The 18,635-nt window shown below is 40.2% G+C and overlaps 1 protein-coding gene across 2 annotated transcripts in view; it reads left to right on the top strand.

The window, feature by feature from the left end:
- Window positions 1-18,635, top strand: part of Mrtfa (myocardin related transcription factor A) — a 103,020-nt gene that overhangs the window by 11,050 nt on the left and 73,335 nt on the right. The window contains exon 1 of one of the 2 annotated variants that reach the window (XM_090328781.1): window positions 3,568-3,834. The exons of the other annotated variant lie outside the window; for it this stretch is intronic. Within the exon in view, the coding sequence (XP_090184907.1) occupies window positions 3,789-3,834 (46 nt within the window). The 5' untranslated portion in view covers window positions 3,568-3,788. Of the gene's footprint in view, window positions 1-3,567; window positions 3,835-18,635 lie in introns of those variants that run through there. 2 annotated transcript variants of the gene reach the window in all.

Below are 18,635 nucleotides of genomic sequence, written 5' to 3'. Positions count from 1 at the left end.
TTTTGAACTAAAAGAGTTCAAATTTTTAAAGTTGTGAAACTTATTTTAAAGTCTGTTTTCTCAGTGACTTTGTTCCTAATATTCTTGAGGTTAAATGTAAATTCTAAGAAATAGGCAAAGATTCTATTATTTACTTTAAAAATTACTTTCTTAGATTTCTATTGTTGTGTGTGTATATGTGTTTAAATTTCTGTTTTAAGAATACCTTTTCTAGCCAAACGCCAGTAGCTGATGCCCGTAATCCTAGCTACTCAGAAAGCTGAGATCTGAGGATCAAGGTTCAAAGCCAGCCTGGGCACAAAAGTCCATGAGACTCATCTCCAATTAACCACCAGAAAATGGGAAGTGGTGCTGTAGCTCAAGCTATAGGGTAGTAGCCTTGAGCTGAAGCACTCAGGAACAATGCCCAGGAAGAGTTCAAACCCAAACATTCACACATACATGCACACACACATGCACATACACACACAAGCAAAAAGCCCCCCAAACTGTTTACTTTAGCTCTTTATGCATCTGGACTTACTATGAAAAGGGAAATCACTGAAATGTATTTTTTTTTTCTGTTAGTGTTGTCACATGACTCAGGGTCTCTTGTGGGGCTGGGCACTTTACAACAGAAAGGAGAAAGGGAAGAGCCTCCGTCCTGCCTGCCATCTTCTTTGCAGGAATCTTGGAATCTTGTTTATATCTTGGAATCTTGTTTATTTCCCTCTACATACAGAATGTGAGAACTTGGCTCATTTGAAAAAATCCTTGCACAACCAAGAATATAGCATAGCCCATGGAGGTACATGGTGATTTTGCCCTTTCAGAGTTGCTAGCCTCTCACTAGACTCTTTGGGATAAGACAGTTGGAGAGCTGGGTTGCCAGAAAGGACCAGTGAGAATGTGTGTGCCCGCCTGCCTGCCTGCCTGCCTTTCAGAGCCCCATGCAGCCTACACCGGCTGCCACGCTGTTGCTGTTGAGTCATTCCCACAGTTCTATATAGAGCTCTTCTTTTAAACATGATGTTCTTGGAACAAGAAAGGGAAGATTTTCTCTTCCACAGAATCTCCCCTACTCTGAATCTGCATGCCATGTCTTCTCTGTGAACATTGTCCTCAGTCTTTCTGAGACTGTTCTCTAGTGCTTTTTTTTTAAAATAAATTATGAAGGTGATGAACAGGGGGTTACAATTATAATGTAATGTATAAAAATGAACTCCAGTGGGGTGGGGGTGGGGGGAGAGAAATGGGGACCAAGACATGAGAAAGGGTATCAATGTATGTGAATTAATGCACCTTCTATCTGGCAAATATAATGTAACCCTTCTATTAATTATAATAAAAAATATATGAAAAAAATGAACTCCAAGAATTGGAAACAAGAGGTTTTTTGTTGTTGTTATATAGTTTGCAGTTATTTCTATTTCTTTTCTTTCTGGTTTCTTTTTCTAGTTTCCTTTAGCTTTTGTCTTGTTTGTAAGTTTATCTGATCTGGTGAAGGGAAAGGGAATCACAGAAACTGTAGAACAAAGAATGAACTAATACCACAACAAAACTCCTAATGCTTTTCTTCATAATTTGTTTGACTATGTAATAATGAAAGCATTTGCTGGGCCCAGGCTGCAGCCTTAGGCTTTGGCATGGACTGTTACTTCACTGGAAAAATGGAGGAGTTCTAGATAAACGGATTAGAGGTAGATTTCTAGTTTCCAACTATTCATTAAAAGTTTATCAAATATGCAGAAGGCATCCAAATACTATAAATGTCAGTTCATTAAAAGCACTACAAAGTGAACAAATGAACTTTTCATTTTGGGTGAATAAAAAATTTGCTGAGCCGGGCACCAGTGGCTCACGCCTGTAATCCTAGCTACTCAGGAGGCTGAGATCTGAGGATCATAGTTCAAAGCCAGCCTGGGAATGAAAGACCATGAGACTCTTATCTCTAGTTAACCACCAGAAAAACCAGAACTGGTACTGTGGCTCAAGTGGTAGAGTGCTAGCCTTGAGCTGAAGAGCTCAGGGACAGTGTCTAGGCCCAGAGTTCAAGCTCCACAACTGACACAAAAAAATTAAATTAAAAAATTTCTGTATATATAATTTTAATTTTTTTTAAAATTTTGCCAGTCCTGGGGCTTGAACTCAGGGCCTGAGCACTGTTTTTGAGCCACAGCACCACTTTTGGCATTTCCTGGGTATGTGGTACTAAGGAATTGAACCTAAGGCTTTGTGCATGGTAGGCAAGCACTCTACTACTAGGCCATGCTCCCAGCCCTGTATATGTAATTTAAAGGGATTTTAAAATGTTTTGTTGGTTATGAGCCTTGAACTCAGAGCCTGAGTACTGTCCCTAAGCTCTTTTCTCAAGGCTAGACACTCTACCACTTTGAGCCATAGTATTACTTCTGGTTTTCTGGTGGTTAGTTCTCACAGACTTTCCTGCCTGGGCTGGCTTTGAACCATGATCCTCAGATTTCAGTCTCCTGAGTAGCTAGGCACCACCAGCACGTGACTAAAGTTTTTGTTTCAATGGAAGGTGAAGAGCAGGTATTTGTTCCTATTCAGAAGGCCTTGTTGGTGCTTGTAGACAAATGACAGACATTTCTTCATCAGGAAATGGAAATTCTTTTCCTGCCTTTGTTTCAGTATCTAAATTATCTTTGTCCTAGTACTGAGTGTTGAATGCAATTCCTTGTGCTTTCTAGGCACGTGCTCTACCACTCAAACCAAACCTTAGACCTCCTTTTTTGTTTTATTTTGGGGGATAGGGTCTTGCGACTGCACTGACCTAGACCATGATCTTATTTACACTTCTTCTACAGCTGGCATGTGGTTGATATGGGGTCTCACTAAGGTTTTGTCCTCATTGACCTTGAACCCTCCTGAGTAAATAGGATTGCAGATGTGAGCCCAACTGAAAAGGGAAATTATTACACATTGAAACTGTCTCCTTATATTATATATACATCCACCTGACATAAAGCATTTTAAGAGTGTTAATATTAGTACACCATCTATCTGTAGATAGATTGTGTCGCATGTGCACATGAGGAGCTCTTTAGGGGCCTGGCCGATTTGAAGGACAGATTACAGTTCTGGCTTCTGATGACTTTTTGAAACATGTTTTAATTGGAATGGGGGTGGAGAAAAATAGTTGAGCTTTTCTAGTTGATATTCAGCTTCCTTAGCTTGTTATCTATAAATATCACAGACTAAAAGGCTGTTAGAATTCTTTTTCAGAACATTTATTTAGTTTACAATGATTTATTTGTATATACACACATATATATATGTATATCCATGTATCTGTCTATATGTTATTCCTACCTCCCCAGGACTGTTTTGTGTTTTTTTCCTCCGTGAGGTAGTTGCTTTCATTGTATTTAATCTGTTGTCTTAGACTGAATTAGCAGCCAAGACCCTTGTAGTGTGGTTTTGAACAAAATCAGATCTTCTCTTAAAAAGAGAGAAGAAAGCATAGATCTCTTTTCTGAAAGTCCGAGTATCTCCCCTCCCCCGAGATGAGGGGAGGAGCTCACACACACAGCTCTAACCACATACTTTATGTCTTCACTGGAGCCTTTGGTTTCCTGTCAGCAGTCACTCAACTCAGGCCATCTTGACTTGCCTGAAGACTGAGTGTCTATCATAAGGAAACAAGTTCTCGCTGTCTGATTTGAGCGCAGACATGATACTGGATTTGTAAAAGCCTGCGTAGATTCTGAGGACATCTTTTTTTTTTTCCTGTGACTTTGACTTTCTTCATTGTCTTTGTGGGCTGTTGTTTCTGAGAAGATACTGTCATGACTCTGCTAGAACCTGAGATGCTAATGATGGCTGTACAGTCAGGTAAATTCTCTTATTTCCTCTGAGTCTTATTTGCTACAGGCTTCTTAAAATAGGTTGAACAGATGGGTGCTAGGTTTGGACAGAGATGTGAGAAATATAAAACAAATTATCTATTAAAAGTACTGCATTTTCAGGTTTTTACTGTAATTTTTTTCTATAATTGCAAATTATAGAAATTAAGTCATAGCTTTGAATTAGATGCTAACTGATCTGACTGTTCAGTAAGGAGACCTATTTGAGGAAATAAAACTGTCCTCTTCAGGTATTTGGTTAATACTTGTGGTAGTGCTTTTAATGAAAGCATAATAAATTGCTTTTGCTGTTTTATACTTTATTATATTTAAGAAAGTTGACATCAGCACACCATCTATTCACAGAAAACCCTTTTATCTGTGTAGATTAATTGCTAATCTACAGTATTTTATGTCTTCGTGAAAGTATCTTCAGTTTTTTTTCTTTGCTGTTCTTTCTGTCATGTATAACTTTTAAATATCATCTTTTTTATTGCATCTGTGAAAATGTTCTAAGTAGCACACTTATTGGTTTGGTTTCTTTTCCTTTTAGCATTTTTAAATGATTAAGTCAGATAGCTATAAATAGAGAATGTTCCTTTTATTATTTTTAGATTTCTACTAAAATGTAATCTGTAGTGTTTTCCTGTTCAGAGCGTATCTTGAAAGATTCATACAAGTGGTATTTGTGGGCTTCTTCCCCATCTACTGGCCTCACTCAGTGGAGAATGAGACTACTTGGTTCTGGTAGATACTGTCTCTGGCAGCCTTGGTCTCGCTGTTTTCCTTGGGGAGCTCTTAGGTAGTGTGTTGTCAGACTTAGATATACATCTGTTGAGACAGGATCAAATACTGTTAGGTTAGCCTTCATGGACATGAGAGGGGCAGAGAAAAAGATGAAGTGCTTATACTTTTTTCTATTTTTTTCTTTGCTGGTTATAAGTATGACCATAATCAGTCATTTATTAGTTGAATTTTTCTGTTCTATATGCAGTGTGCTTTAGGATGTCTTTCATTTTCCTCCCACAGATCTGTTGTGTTCTAATAAACAAGATAGTGTGCTTATCTGAATGTTTCCCATCTGCCTTTGATGAAATAGCTCCCTGTTAAACTGACTTGGTTTTTTTTTTTTTCTGTCTGTATTCCCATTCTCTTTCTGTGTAGGCATCCACATATTTTATCCTTAGGGATAGACTTTAGCATTTGAATTTTCTCTAACTTCTTTGATCACCTTGTGCCTTAAGATACCTCAGCCCAATAACCTTTAACACTAAGTTAAAAGATTATTTTCCCTGAAGGTGGCTCAGTGTCCCTCTAACTTGGAAAAAGATGTGCTTAATAGTTTCTTGTCTCAGAGCAGTATTTCCTACAACATATGTCGAGCACAGCTAGTCACCCATCTGTTGGACCAACTACTTCATAAAATTTTCAAAGGACAATAGTATGTAAGACAAGAATGGATGACATTGACAAAGGTGTGGATACTGGTAGAACCAAAAGTTTGCCAAGAAGGCAAAGCATTTAACATTTATTTTGCTTATATTCATAAAAACAGAGAATCTGGATTCAGGAAGGAATAATAGCAAACTGATTTGCCCATATCCTGTTGTTAAATGTTCAAGATACTTAATAATGTGTTGGTTTTGAGATATTGTTATTTTATCCTAAAGTGATATGGGTATGAATTAGATAATGACTAATGTGGCAGCCATATATAACACGATAGGAAATGACAAGGCATCTATAATAAAATCTAGATAAACCAACACCTAATGATTATTCTGAAAGGCCATTATTTTTAGGACCCACACATTTTCTTTTTGTCTGTTGTGGGGCTTGAACTCTGGGCCTGGGCACTGTCCCTGAGCTCTTCAGCTCAAGGTTATCCCCCTACCCCTTGAGCCAGGGCACCACTTCTTGTTTTCTAGTAGTTAACTGGAGATAACTGTGAGGGGGATGGAAAGGGGGACAAAAACATGAGAGGGGTATCACTGTTCGAGAAGTAATGCATCCACTACCTGATGAATGTAACTGTAACCCCTCTATACATTACCCTGACAATTTTTTTAAAAAGTCTCATGGACTTTCCTGCCTGGGCTGGCTTTGAATCATGATCCTCAGATCTCAGCCTCCTGAGTAGCTAGGATTACAGGTATGGGCCATCAGTGCCGGGCTAGGACTCGCCCATTTTCTAACAGTAGTGTATCTGTGTCTTCACAATTATATACTTTACAGATAAAACTACTGTTTCTTATTTTAAAGAAACTAAACCCTTAAAACAGAGTCAAACTTTAAGATACTGAATGTGATAACAGAGTTCCAGGGTACATCATGTACTTATTAATAGTTTCACTTGGTATTTGGAACTTGAGATTTTGGCAAGACTTACTAGTATATCTTTAAAGATTTCTTCCTCTTTACTGTAGGCTGGTCTTTATCTAATGCCTTGGATCCAGTTTAGTGCTGCCTTCTGGGAAACCTCTTAGTTGAGTCACCCTTCTTTCTTTTTCCTAGTGTAGTGTCATCTTTACAGTATACACTAATTACCCTTTTTGTTTGCTTTTATTTTTATTTTTGGGAAGTGCAGTATGGAGCTTGAACTCAGAGGCTCGCTTGCTAAGCAGGTGCTGCACCAGTCTCTGCTTAGCCTCCAGCCTCCAGCCTGTTTTGCTATTTTCAAGGTAAGTTCTCTCTCTTCCTGCCCGGGTACCTACGTGAGAGCTTCCTGTTATTTGTATGATGATGGGCACAATTGTTGAGAGAGGTCGTGTAAATTTTTCTGGACTGGATTCAAACTGTGATTATCTAAATCTTTTTTTGGGGGGTGGGGTGGGGGAGGGTCCGTTGTGGGACTTGAGCTCTGGGCCTGGGTGTTATCCCTGAGCTGTTTGGCTCAAGACTAGGACTTTGCTGAGTTCTCCAGGTTGGCCTCAAACTCATGAATTTGATCCCTCTGTCTCCTGAGTATTAGGATTCTAGGCATATACCACAATGTCTAGCAACTAATTATCATTTCTGCATGTCTTTTTAAAACATTAGATTATTAGCTGGGTGTGGTGGCTCATGCCTGGAATTCTAGCTTCTCAGGAGGCTGAGCTCTGAGGATTGAGGTTCAAAGCCAGCCCGGGCACTAAAGTCCAAGAGACTCTTATCTCCAGTTAACTACTGGAAAATGAGAAGTGGGGCAGTAGCCTTGAACTGAAGAGCTCAAGGACAGCACCCAGGCACAGAGTTCAAGCCCTAGGCTTACCCTATCCTTTTCAAGGATGATGTATTCATTCATATCTTAAGTCCTGATATTTGTACATGGTAGACACTCAACATTTTTGAAAGAACAATGAAATTTGAAAGAATGATGAAAGAATAAAGAAATGACCAAGTATTGTTTGTTGATTTTATTATTATTCATTTATTAGGTATTATTACTTAGGTATTTATTATACCTAATAAATAGGTATAAAGTCTTTTTTGTTTGTTTGTTTTGTTTTGGTGCTGGTCCTGGATCTTGAACTCAGGGCTTGGGTGCTTTCCTGAGCTTTTTTGCTAAAGGCTAGCGCTCTACCACTTGAGCAACAGTTCCACTTCTGGTCTTTTTGGTGCCCAGTACTATAAAGTCTTTAAATCAAGAATTCAGCCAAATGTTTTGAGATGTGTTCTTAAATGAAGGAATGAGTTCTACGCCATCCATGGCTCATGCTTGTAGTTCTAGCTACCTAGGTGGGGCGGGGGGGGGGGGCGATATTTTAAGGATTATGGTTCCAATCGAGCTCATGCATGGAAGTTTACCAGACTGCCTTCTCAACTGAGAGCTGGATGCAGTGGCAGTCTCTTGTTCTCCTCACCATGGTGGAAAACCTCAAATAGGCAGAATGCAAGCATGTGCCAGGCAGGAAGCAAGTACACACAAAAAAGAACAACAGGACAGCAGTAGAGTGCCCACGTAACAAGAGTTCAAACTCCAATATGAGAGAGAGTGGGGGGGAGAGGGAGAGAGAGAGAGAGAGAGAGAGAGAGAGAGAGAGAGAGAGAGAGAGAGAGAGAGAGAGAGAGATCCTATAACCACATTCTATGTTTTAGCCAATTTGTTGCCCCAAATTGGTGGTTTTGGAAACATGGTTTTCAAAGTGCAATTTCTTTAGTATCTCTAAATGTGCGTTGTGCCTAGTGTGGGATAAGTTATATTTCTAGACAGATCTCAGTGTTCTGATCAAGCCACAATTGTAGCCCCTATCACCACTATGAGAATTTATCTAAATTATCATGATTAGAAAATGAAACACTTGAGATGGATGTTACAGATTTGTGTGGGGGGGGGTGTGGGTATGGGTGTGGCTAAAGCTGAGGGAATATTGAGGCACAACATTAACTGGTATCTTTTGACATGGGAGACTGCTCTTAACAGCTAGCATGTGTAGCTCTGGCTAGGCAGGCCCTGTACCTATATCTAGCCAATGCCATCACCTCAGTTCATTCCTCCCCAGCAATAGCATAGACTTTACCTGTGGAGAAAAGGATTGAGACAGTTCCCAGCTTGTGCTTTGGGCCCATGACATACACCTGATCATGACGAGGCAGTGTTATAGAGGCAGTTGGTTTTTTCTGTCACTTGTACGCGTGCAATAGTGTTCTCTCACACCCCCACACTTGTCTAGGAATGGGTTATCTCTGGAAGGATCATAAGAACCTGGTTATAGTGGCTTGCTTCAAGGAGGTAGAGAAAACTTTCTGTTTCATAAAAATCGTGTTAATTATTATGGGAATATTCCATAAATGCAAAAAGAATATGTGCACTATATGTTAGATATTTAAAATTTGAGGCTGGGAATGTGGCTTGGTAGAGTGCTTGCTTACCATGTATGAAACCTTGGGTTCGATTACTCAGTACCACATAAACAGAAAAGACTACAAGTGGTGAATAAAATAAAAAATAAACAAATAAAATTTGACAAAAACCTATAGATTCTACTGCTCAATGTACAAAATAGAGCACAAGTTACAATCTGAAGTCTTCTGTCTTTTCAATTTATGCCCCAGAAATGCTTTTTTATTTTTTATTTTTTTGGCCTGCCCTGGGACTTGAATGTAGGGCCTGGGCACCATCCTTGAACTATCTCAAGGCTAGCACTCTCCCACTTGAGCCACAGCATCACTTCCAGCTTTTTCTGTGTATATGGTACCAAGGACTTGAACCCTGGGCTTTGTACATGCTAGGCAAGCACTCTACCACTAGGCCATGCTCCCGGCCTGAAATACTTTGTAACTGTATTTCTTTTAAATCTTTTATGTTTATAACATTTACATGTTACCTTTTCCAAATATATTTTGAGTGGTAATTTTAAAAGTATTTCCATATTTCTTTAACATTTACCTCTTGATATCTATGTATTTAGTTCTTACATTTTTACCTTCTAGCTCCTTAATCATTACAGTTTGTCTCAGAACTATGTATTTTAAAATAGTATGGTTGGAGAGAAAAGTGATATTTAATATAAATAGGATTAAAGGAAGAATGACATAACAAGAAAGGACAGACAGATTGGGCTGGGTGTGGTGGCTCACACTTGTAATCCTAGATACTCAGGAGGCTGAGATCTGGGGATCATGGTTCAAAGCTATTCCAGGCACTAAAGTCTGTGAGACTCTTATCTCCAGTTAACCACCAGAAAACTAGAAGTGGGGCTGTGGCTCCAGGGGTAGGGCAGTAGCCTTGAGCTGAGGAGCTCAGGGACAGTGCCCAGGTCCAGAGTTTAAGCCCCACAACCGATCAAAAAAAAAAAAGGGACAGATTATCATTGATAATCTGGCTACTCCAAATACTAATTTGGGCTAAAAAATAGCTAGAAAGAAAATTACTGGTTGATAGTGTCTCTTACCTGTAATCCTAGTTACTTAGAAGGCTGCAATCTGCAGGACTGAGATTTGAAGGCAGCTCAGGCAGAAAAGGGAATAAGTCTTCATCTGTAAGCTGGACACTGGTGGCTCACGCCTATAATTCTAGCTGTTTAGGAGGCTGAGATAGAGGATTTTACTTTGAAGCCAGCCTGGGCAGGAAAGTCTGTGTGAGACACTAATCTTTAATAAACTATTTAGAAAAACCTAGAAGTGGCACTGTTGTTTGAGTGGTAGAGCCTTGAACAAAAAGAAGCTCAGGGACCTGGAGCATGGCCTAATTACAGAGTGCTTGCCTACCATTCATGAAACCCTGGGTTCAATTCCTTGGTACCACATACATAGAAAAAGCTGGAAGTGGGCCGGGAGCATAGCCTAGTGGTAGGTAGAGTGCTTGCCTAGCATGCATAAAGACCTCTGTTTGATTCCTCGGTACCACATACATAGAAAAAGCAGAAAGTGGTGCTGTGGCTCAAATGGTAAAGTGCTAGCCTTGAGTAAAAAGTGTCCAAGGACAATGTCCAGGTCCTGAGTTCAAGCCCTATGACTGGTGAAAAAAAGAAAGAAAAAGTTGGAAGTGGTGCTGTGGTTAGAGGATAGAGTGCTAGCCTTGAGAAAGCCCAAGGACAGTGCCTATGACCTGAGTTCAAGCCCTAAGACTGGTATTCCCTCCCACCCCAGTACACCATCCCCCCTCCCCCCCTGCAAAAAAAAAAAAAAAAAGACTTAATTTCTAACTAGTTAAAAGCCAGACTGGAGACATGACACAAGAGATAGAGAATACCAACCAAGCAAGTACAAAGGCCTGAGTTGAAACCCCAGTTCTACTAAAAAAGAAGAAAAAATCTAGAACTTGAAGGATATCTTGGATATTTCTATGCCCTCCTCTTAAAATTGAAGGAATTAGGGCCAGGAGTTTGGCCTAGTAGTAAGAGTGCTTGCCTACCACATACATAGAAAAAACTGGAAGTGGTAGAGCTCTAGCCTTGAGAAAAAGTCCAAGGACAGTGCTTAAGTGCTGAGTTCAAGCCCTGGGACTGACAGAACAAAACGAAATTGAAGGAATTAGTTCATTTGAGTTAATTTATTTCCTGAAGTTACAAAATCAATTAATGAGAAAGATTGAAGGAAAATTCATTTTCTTTTTTTTTTTTTTACCAGTCCTGGGCTTGAGCTCAGGGCCTGAGCACCGTCCTTGGACTTTCTCAAGGCTAGAGCTCTACCACTTGAGCCTCAGCACCACTTCCAGCTTTTTTGTATGTATGTGGTACCAAGGAATCGAACCCGGGTCTTCGCGTATGCTAGGCAAGCACTTTAACCACTAGGCCAAACTCCCGGCCCGGAAAATTCATTTTCTTACTCCCATGCCAGTGCTCGTTCGTTGCAGTAGACTCAAAGAAACAATCAGAGCCTATATTATGTGAGACTGGTAATGATTTTCCTCAGAAATTTTGTATCTGCTTGGTTTTTTTCCAGTCACTATTCAGACTAACTTACATCTTAAGAGGTGAAGGCAAAAACAAAACAAAAAAGCTTCTCTTCCCATCCCCCCAGAAGTATGGTTTGGCATTCCACAGGCTCACTATTCTCTGCTTTCTTCCATCTTGCTCTGTCTTTTCTGGCCTGGGGGATGAGCTCATAGCTTGATGGTGATCTCAGAAGACAGGTAGGTGGACAACTCTTGTCTGGCTTATATCTTTCTGCACTTTCCCTGACTCATTGATTTATCTGGGATCTGCACTTTCCCTGACTCATTGATTTATCTGGGATCCCTTCAGAGTTAGAACCCAGATCAAAGAAATTTGAACTCATCTGTCTCTCTTTTTCTCCCCCCCCTCTCTCTTTTTTGTTTCTATTTGGATGAGGCAAGCTGTCAGGGCCACGAAGTGTAGCTTTAGCTTTATTAAAACAATGCCAAATTAAATACAAATGAGATTCATAAAGTCATATTCTTTGGAACTTTACTTTTATGACTATTACATTCTTGCCTTTTTTTTTTTTTTTTTTTTTGGTTGTGTGGCTTGAACTTGTGAGCTTCTTTGTTCAAGGCTAGCGTTCTACCACTTTGGGCCACAGTAGCACCACTTCTGGTTTTCTGGTAGTTAAAGCTGTGTCTCAAGGACTCTGGGCTTGCTTTGAACTGTAATCCTTTTATCTCAGCCTTCTGAGTAGCTTGGTTTACAGGCATGAGCTACTGGTATATTGCCACACACAGAGTTTTTATTTTTGTTAGTCATAGGGCCTGGGCACTGTCCCTGAGCTCTTCAGCTCAAGGCTACAACCCTACCCCTGGAGCCACAGCCCCACTTCCTGTTTTCTAGTGGAGGTAAGAATTTCTCTGACTTTAGTGCTTGGGCTGGCTTTGAATTGAGATCCTCAGATCTCAGCCCCTGAGTAGCTAGTATTACAGGCATGAGCCACTATCCTGGCCCTTATTTATTTGTTTGTTTGTTTGTTTGTTTAATGTTGGGATAATGTATAGAGGGGTTACAGTTACATTCGTCAGGTAGCAGGTACATTACTTCTCACACATTGATACCCCTTCTCATGTTTTTGTCCCCATTTCCTTCTCCCTACTCCCTCTCAATCATCTTGTTTACCCCCCTTCCCTTTCCTAGTTCAAATAAACAAACGTATATACATATACCAGGCAACAAAGTCAGAAACAATAATAATATGAGATCCTTTTTGTTTTAAAAGAACTTTATTTATAATAATAAGGAAAAATACTAAAACACATTCTGTCATCACCTCCAAAGTACAGCTTTCTTTGCCTATACTTGTCAAGCTTAAAGGTGACATTGGGCGGAGCTCATGGTTCCAGAGATTGGGGACATTTTTAGTGTCATAAAAGTCACATAAGGAGTGATATTCTTAGGGTGAGTACAGAGACCTAAAAAGGGGGAAACTAATGAAATTAGTGTAAAGAAGCTCTGGCAGGGGCTGGGAATTTGACCTGTTGGTAGAGTGCTTGCCTAGCATGCATGAAGACACAGGTTCAATTCCTTGGTACCACATACGTAGAAATAGCTGGAAGTGGTGCTGTGGCTCAAGTGGTAGAGCTCTAGCCTTGAGAAAGCCCAAGGACAGTGCTCAGGCCTTTTCAAGCCCCAGGACTGGGAAAAAAAAAAAAAAAAAGCAGCAGCAGCTCTGGCAGTAAGGTATCTTGGCTTAGGAGCAACAAACTGTTGATTTGAGACCTCTGCAGCCCAAGCATTACCCTGACCACACAGTGCAGGATAGGGAGGCACTCCATGCCATTGAGTTGTTTCCTCTGACTAGTTTGTGTAAAGCCCTTTTTACATTTTGCCGTTGTTTCTGTTTTGTAAGATTTATTGAAATGTATCTTTGTAGTGTTTGTGTTGGGCCCTGTTCTTGGCAGAGCTATGAGTTCTTCCTATGCACACTGACTTATAATGAAAAAACACACCACTTTTTGTTTTGTCTTTTATGAGTAAGAATAATCTGGCTTTTCTTAGGTAGAATATGGTGGCATTTGTATAAAATGCTTTAATTATTTGAAAGTACCTTTCTGTAACATGTTTTTTTCTTTGACCTTAGGTTAAGTGAAAATCCTCTTTAACAATCCATGTGCTATTTGTCAGAAAACCAAATCTCATAATATCCATCTTTGTCTTGTAAATAGGATCAGAAATACTCTGTCACAGAATTAAAATGTTAATTAAATTAACCTTCATTTTCTCAGCCATAATCTAGAATATTCTCTTGAGAATCAGATGATCTTTCTTGAGAGCAGTGCCATTATGAAATACTAGGTGGTGTGAGATACTGAAAATTTATGCTATTAACATAAATTAGGCTATCCATACAGGTGCTGAAACCTCAGTTTGCCAGACATACTGTGTAACTCAAAGTGTGTCCTGAGAACTAGGGGCCTCCTATAGCTGCTGGTTCACCTTGGGGCCAGTATGAATGTTCACAAGACATTCCTGTGCACTTAACACTTAAATTACTCCTGCATCAGCTACTTTTATTAATTTCATGTTTGGTTTTTTTTTTTTTTTTGTGGGTCCTGGGGCTTGAACTCTGGGTCTGGGCACTGTCCCTGAGTTCTTCAGCTGAAACTTACTGCCCTACCCCTGTGCCATTGCTCCACTTCTGGTTTTCTAATGATTAATTGGAGATAAGAGTCTCACATTCTTTAGTGCCCGGGCTAGATTTGAACTGTCATCCTCAAATTTCAGCCTCCTGAGTAGGGTTAAAGGCATGAGCCACTGTACCTGGCTTTAATTTCATTTTATTATTATTATTATTATTACATTTATTTATATATTTATTTAGGTGGATCATGGGGCTTGGACTCTGGGCCTGGGCGCTATCCTTCACCTCTTCAGCTCAGGGTTATTGCCCTTTCCCTTGATCCTCAGTGCCACTTCTGGTTTTCTAGTGGTTAATTGGAGATAAGAGTCTCCTTTAGGGTCTTTAGTGCCATGCTGGCTTTGAACCATGATCATCAGATCCCAGCCTCCTGAGTAGCTAGGATTAGAGGCATGAGCCACCCCACCAGATTTAATTTCATGCAGATTAATTTCGTGTTTTTTGAGGGGAGGGGTTGTCCTTTGTACTGTCCCTGAGATCTTCAGCTCAAGGCTACTGCCCTACCACTGGGCCTGGGTGTTATCCCTGAGCTTTTCAGTATAAGGCTGCCACCCTATCCTTAAGCCAAGCCCCACTTCCTGTTTTCTAGAAGTTAATTGGAGATAAGAGTCTCAGGTCCTTTTGTGGCTGGGCTGGCTTTGAACCTTGATCCTCAGATCTTAGCCTCTTGAGTAGCTAGGATTACAGGCGTGAACCACTGCGTCTGGCTATTACTATTATTATTTTCAGTCCTGGGGCTTGAACTCAGGGCCTGAGCACTATCCTTGGACTTTCTTCAAGGCTAGTGCTCTACCGCTTGAACCACAGCACCACTTCTGGCTTTTTTGCTATGTATGTGCTACCATGGAATTGAACCCAGGTCTTCATGCATGCTGGGCAAGTACTCTTACCACTAGGCCAAACTCCCAGCCCTCATTTTTTAAAATTAGCATATATTAGTTGTATGAGAGGGGCTTTCTTGTGACACTTGTACAAATATATACAATGTATCCTATTAACTCCTTTATCTCTGTCTGTCCCACTCCCTCTTAAATGAATTTTAGCAGGTTTCATTTTTTTATTTTCATACTTACAAATAAATTATATTTACCCTTATTCACCCTCTTTGTTACCTCTCCCTCTTCTAGCCTAGTGCCATACCTCCCTATCTGAGATGTAGAGGAAGACTCTCAGGTCACTTCACTGTTACAAGGCTTCTGCTAGGCAGGCCATAATGTTGATTTTCCAGGTAATTAAACTCCAGTCTCCATGGAGCCATTCAGGAAGTTGAGACCTGAGAATTGAAGCCAGCCCTGGCAGGAAGTCTAGTTAATGAGCCAAAGAAAAGCCTGATGTGGAGTTATGACTCAAGTAGTAGAGCACTAGTCTTGAGCACAAAAGCTTAGGTATAGCTCCCAGGCCCTGAGTTCAATCAGTCCTCAGGACTGGCACACACACACAAAGAACAAACACAGGAAAAAAAAAAAAAAAACAAACCAGTAAGGAGACAAGTGAATAAAAGTGGGCAAAACTTGATCATATACTTCTGAAACATATGTACGCCTAATAAGCCTATGAAAGGTTGCTGAACATTATTGGTTAACAGAGAAGCACAAATGAAAACCATGCAGAGAGACCACTGTACATCCATTATAATAGTTAAAACTAAAGAGTGGCAGTACCAGGTGTTTTGCAAGGATATGAAGCAGTGAGAACTCATATATATATATATAATGTTGAAAGTTAAATGGTACATAACCACTTTGGGGACAAAAGGTAGTTTCTTGTGAAGTTAACCATATTTAGCATATAGTTAGCAATCCTATTTTAGCTATTTGCCCAAGAGAAATGGGAACATTCACATTTTTCACATTTGTACTGAAGCCACTTAATGCTTGTGCGTGCGTGTGCGTGCGTGCGTGCGTGCGTATGTGTGTGTGTGTGTACATACGTGTGTATTGAGGCTTGAACTTAAGGGCCTCTTACTCTTCCTTGGCAAAAGCATAAGCAGAATTCTATGACTTGAGCTACACTTCCATTTTGGGTTTTTTGATAGTTGATTGGAGAAACTCTCAGAAGATTTTTCTGCCTAGAATGGCTCCAGATGGCAGTCTTCATACTTCATATCCCAGTCTCTTAAGTAGCTAGGATTACTGGTATGAAACATTGCTACCTTGCTGCAACTTAACTCACTCTCCCCCCCCCTCTCTCTCTCTCTCTGTCTCTCTCTCTCTCCCTCTCCCCCTCCCTCTCTCGCTTTCCCTCTCCCCCTCCTTCCTGCTTCCTCCTTCTCTTTTTCCCTCCCTCCCCTTCTCCCCTCACCTCCGTTAATGGGACTTGAACTCAAGGTCATCATGGCTTGGAGTAAAGGCCTTGAGCTCTAGCTTGTTTTTTGTTTTTTTGGTTTTTTTTTTTTGCTGAAGGGTAACACTCTGGCCCTTGAGCCATACCTCCACTTCTAGCTTTTTGTTGCTTATGAAGACACAAGTTTCTTGGGATTTGTCTGTCAGAGTTGACGTTGAACCACAGCCCCACATCTAAACTTCCAGAATAGCTAGAATTATAATAAACATGAATCTATCATCACTTGACAGCAACTTAATAACCCAAAATTGCAAAAACAGAACAAAACAAAAAACATTCATTAATGGCTGGATGGCTAAATTGTGGTGCATTTGTAATGTTAGTAGCAATAAAAGAATGCTCTCATGTTTTGATGAATTTCAGAAACAAACTGAGTGCAAAGAAGCCCAAATGGATGACAGATTTCTTTTGGGGGGGGTGGTCAGTCATGGGACTTGAACTCAGGGCACTGTCCCTGAGCGATTTTGCTCAAGGCTAGCACTGTACCACTTTGATCCACAGGGCCACTTTTGGTTTTCTGGTGGTTAATTGGAGATGAGGGTCTCATGTCTTTCCTGCCCAGGTTGGCTTTGAACTATGATCCTAAGGTCTAAGCCTCCTGAGTAGCTAGGATTACAGGTGGGCACCACCAGTGCCCAGAATGAATGGTGGATATCTGGGGTATGATCTTAGGTGATAGTCTTAAAAGTATAGACTGGAATACCACTCATCAATTAAAAAAAAAAAGAATGATCTGCCAATAAGATAAAAACACTTGGATGACACTCATGAAAATTATGCTGAGTGAAAATACTAAAAAGTTGCATACTATATGATTCCATTTGTATAACTTGGGGTTTAAAATGACAAAACTGGAAATGCAGAAAACAGGGGGTCAAGGATGCTGTGGCTGTATCTGCAGTAATAGAGGTGGTCAGGATGGTGACTGTACATCAGGGGCAGTATCTGGACTTTATACTGTGTTGTATAATATGTGTTATCAGGGAAAACTGGGAAAAAGATACATGGGATGTCAGTATTATTTATGTGAATCTATAATTAGTTCAAAAATAAAAAGTTTATTTAAGAAATGCAGTTTGGCAGCTTTTCAAAAAGTCAAAACACAGACCATATGACCTAGCATTTCTACTTTTAGATATATACCCAAGGAAATCAAAACATCTGTCCATGCAAAAACTTGTACATAATGTTCATGACAATGTTATTCCTAATAGCCCCAACTGTCTACCAGTCAGTGAACAATTTGTGGTATATCCATACAAAGGAATATTAGTTGGCTATAAAAAGAAAGAAAAGAGGGCCGGGAATTTGGCCTAGTGGTAGAGTGCTTGCCTAGTATGCACGAAGACCTGGGTTCGATTCCTCAATACCACATACATAGAAAAAAGTGGGAAGTGGTGCTGAGGCTCAAGTGGTAGAGCGCTAGCCTTGAGAAAGTCCAAGGACAGGGATCAGACCCTGAGCTCAAGCCCGGGACTGGCAAAGAAAGAAGTAAAGAAAGAAAGGGAGGGAAGGAGGGAGGAAAAAAAAGAAAGAAAATACTGATATTTGCTTCAAAACATATGAGCCATCAAACATTATGTCAAGGGCCGGGAGTTTGGCCTAATGGTAGAGTGCACAAAGACTTGGATTCGATTCCTCGGTACCACATAAATAGAAAAAAAGCCAGAAGTGGTGCTGTGGATCAAGTAGCAGAACACTAGCCGTGAGGAAAAAAGTCCTAGGTCAGTGCTTCGGCCCTGAGTTCAAGCCCCACAACTGGCAAAAAAAAAAAAAAGTCAAGTGAAAGAAGAGATACACAAAACACAAAAGGCCACATATTTTGCTTCTATATATATATAAAATGCAAATCAATAGAGCAGAAAATAGATTGGCGATTGCTAGGGTTTGGGGGCTGGTGGCAGGGAAGGGAAGGACTGAGATGGACACAGTTTCATCTGGAGTAATGAAAATGTGACATTGATCAAGACACATTGTACTGATAAACTGACATGTTGTGAGACCCTACAGAATAATTTTTTTAATTAAATAAAATGTTCTAGAATTAGGTAGCAGTGTTAGTTGCGCTACTGAATATGCAGTATGGGTGACTTGTAGGACATGTAACTTTACCTCCGTTTTAAAAAATTGTATAAAAGCTGGTCATGGTAGCATGTGCTGGGAGGGATGGAAGGACGGAAAGGGTCCCATAAATTTTGTGAGGGGAAAAAAAGCAAATAGGCTGATGGGAAGTTCTGCAGCTGAAAATGTTTTATAGGTTGATCACCCCAGTTTTTATAAAGCTACATACATATTTTTAGAACATACTGAACTATGAAATATGTGAATTTAAAGTTACATAAAGTTGATTTTTGTTTTGTTTTTTGGTGCTGGTCCTGGGTGGGGTTTGAATTTAGGGTCTGGGCACTGCCCTTGAGTTTTTTGTTTTGTTGTTTTTGT

Source organism: Megascapheus bottae, chromosome 2 (assembly GCF_031878675.1).
Source record: "Megascapheus bottae isolate mThoBot1 chromosome 2, mThoBot2.hap1, whole genome shotgun sequence".
NCBI lineage: Eukaryota > Metazoa > Chordata > Mammalia > Rodentia > Geomyidae > Megascapheus > Megascapheus bottae.
This window is presented reverse-complemented; position numbering and strand designations above follow the sequence as displayed.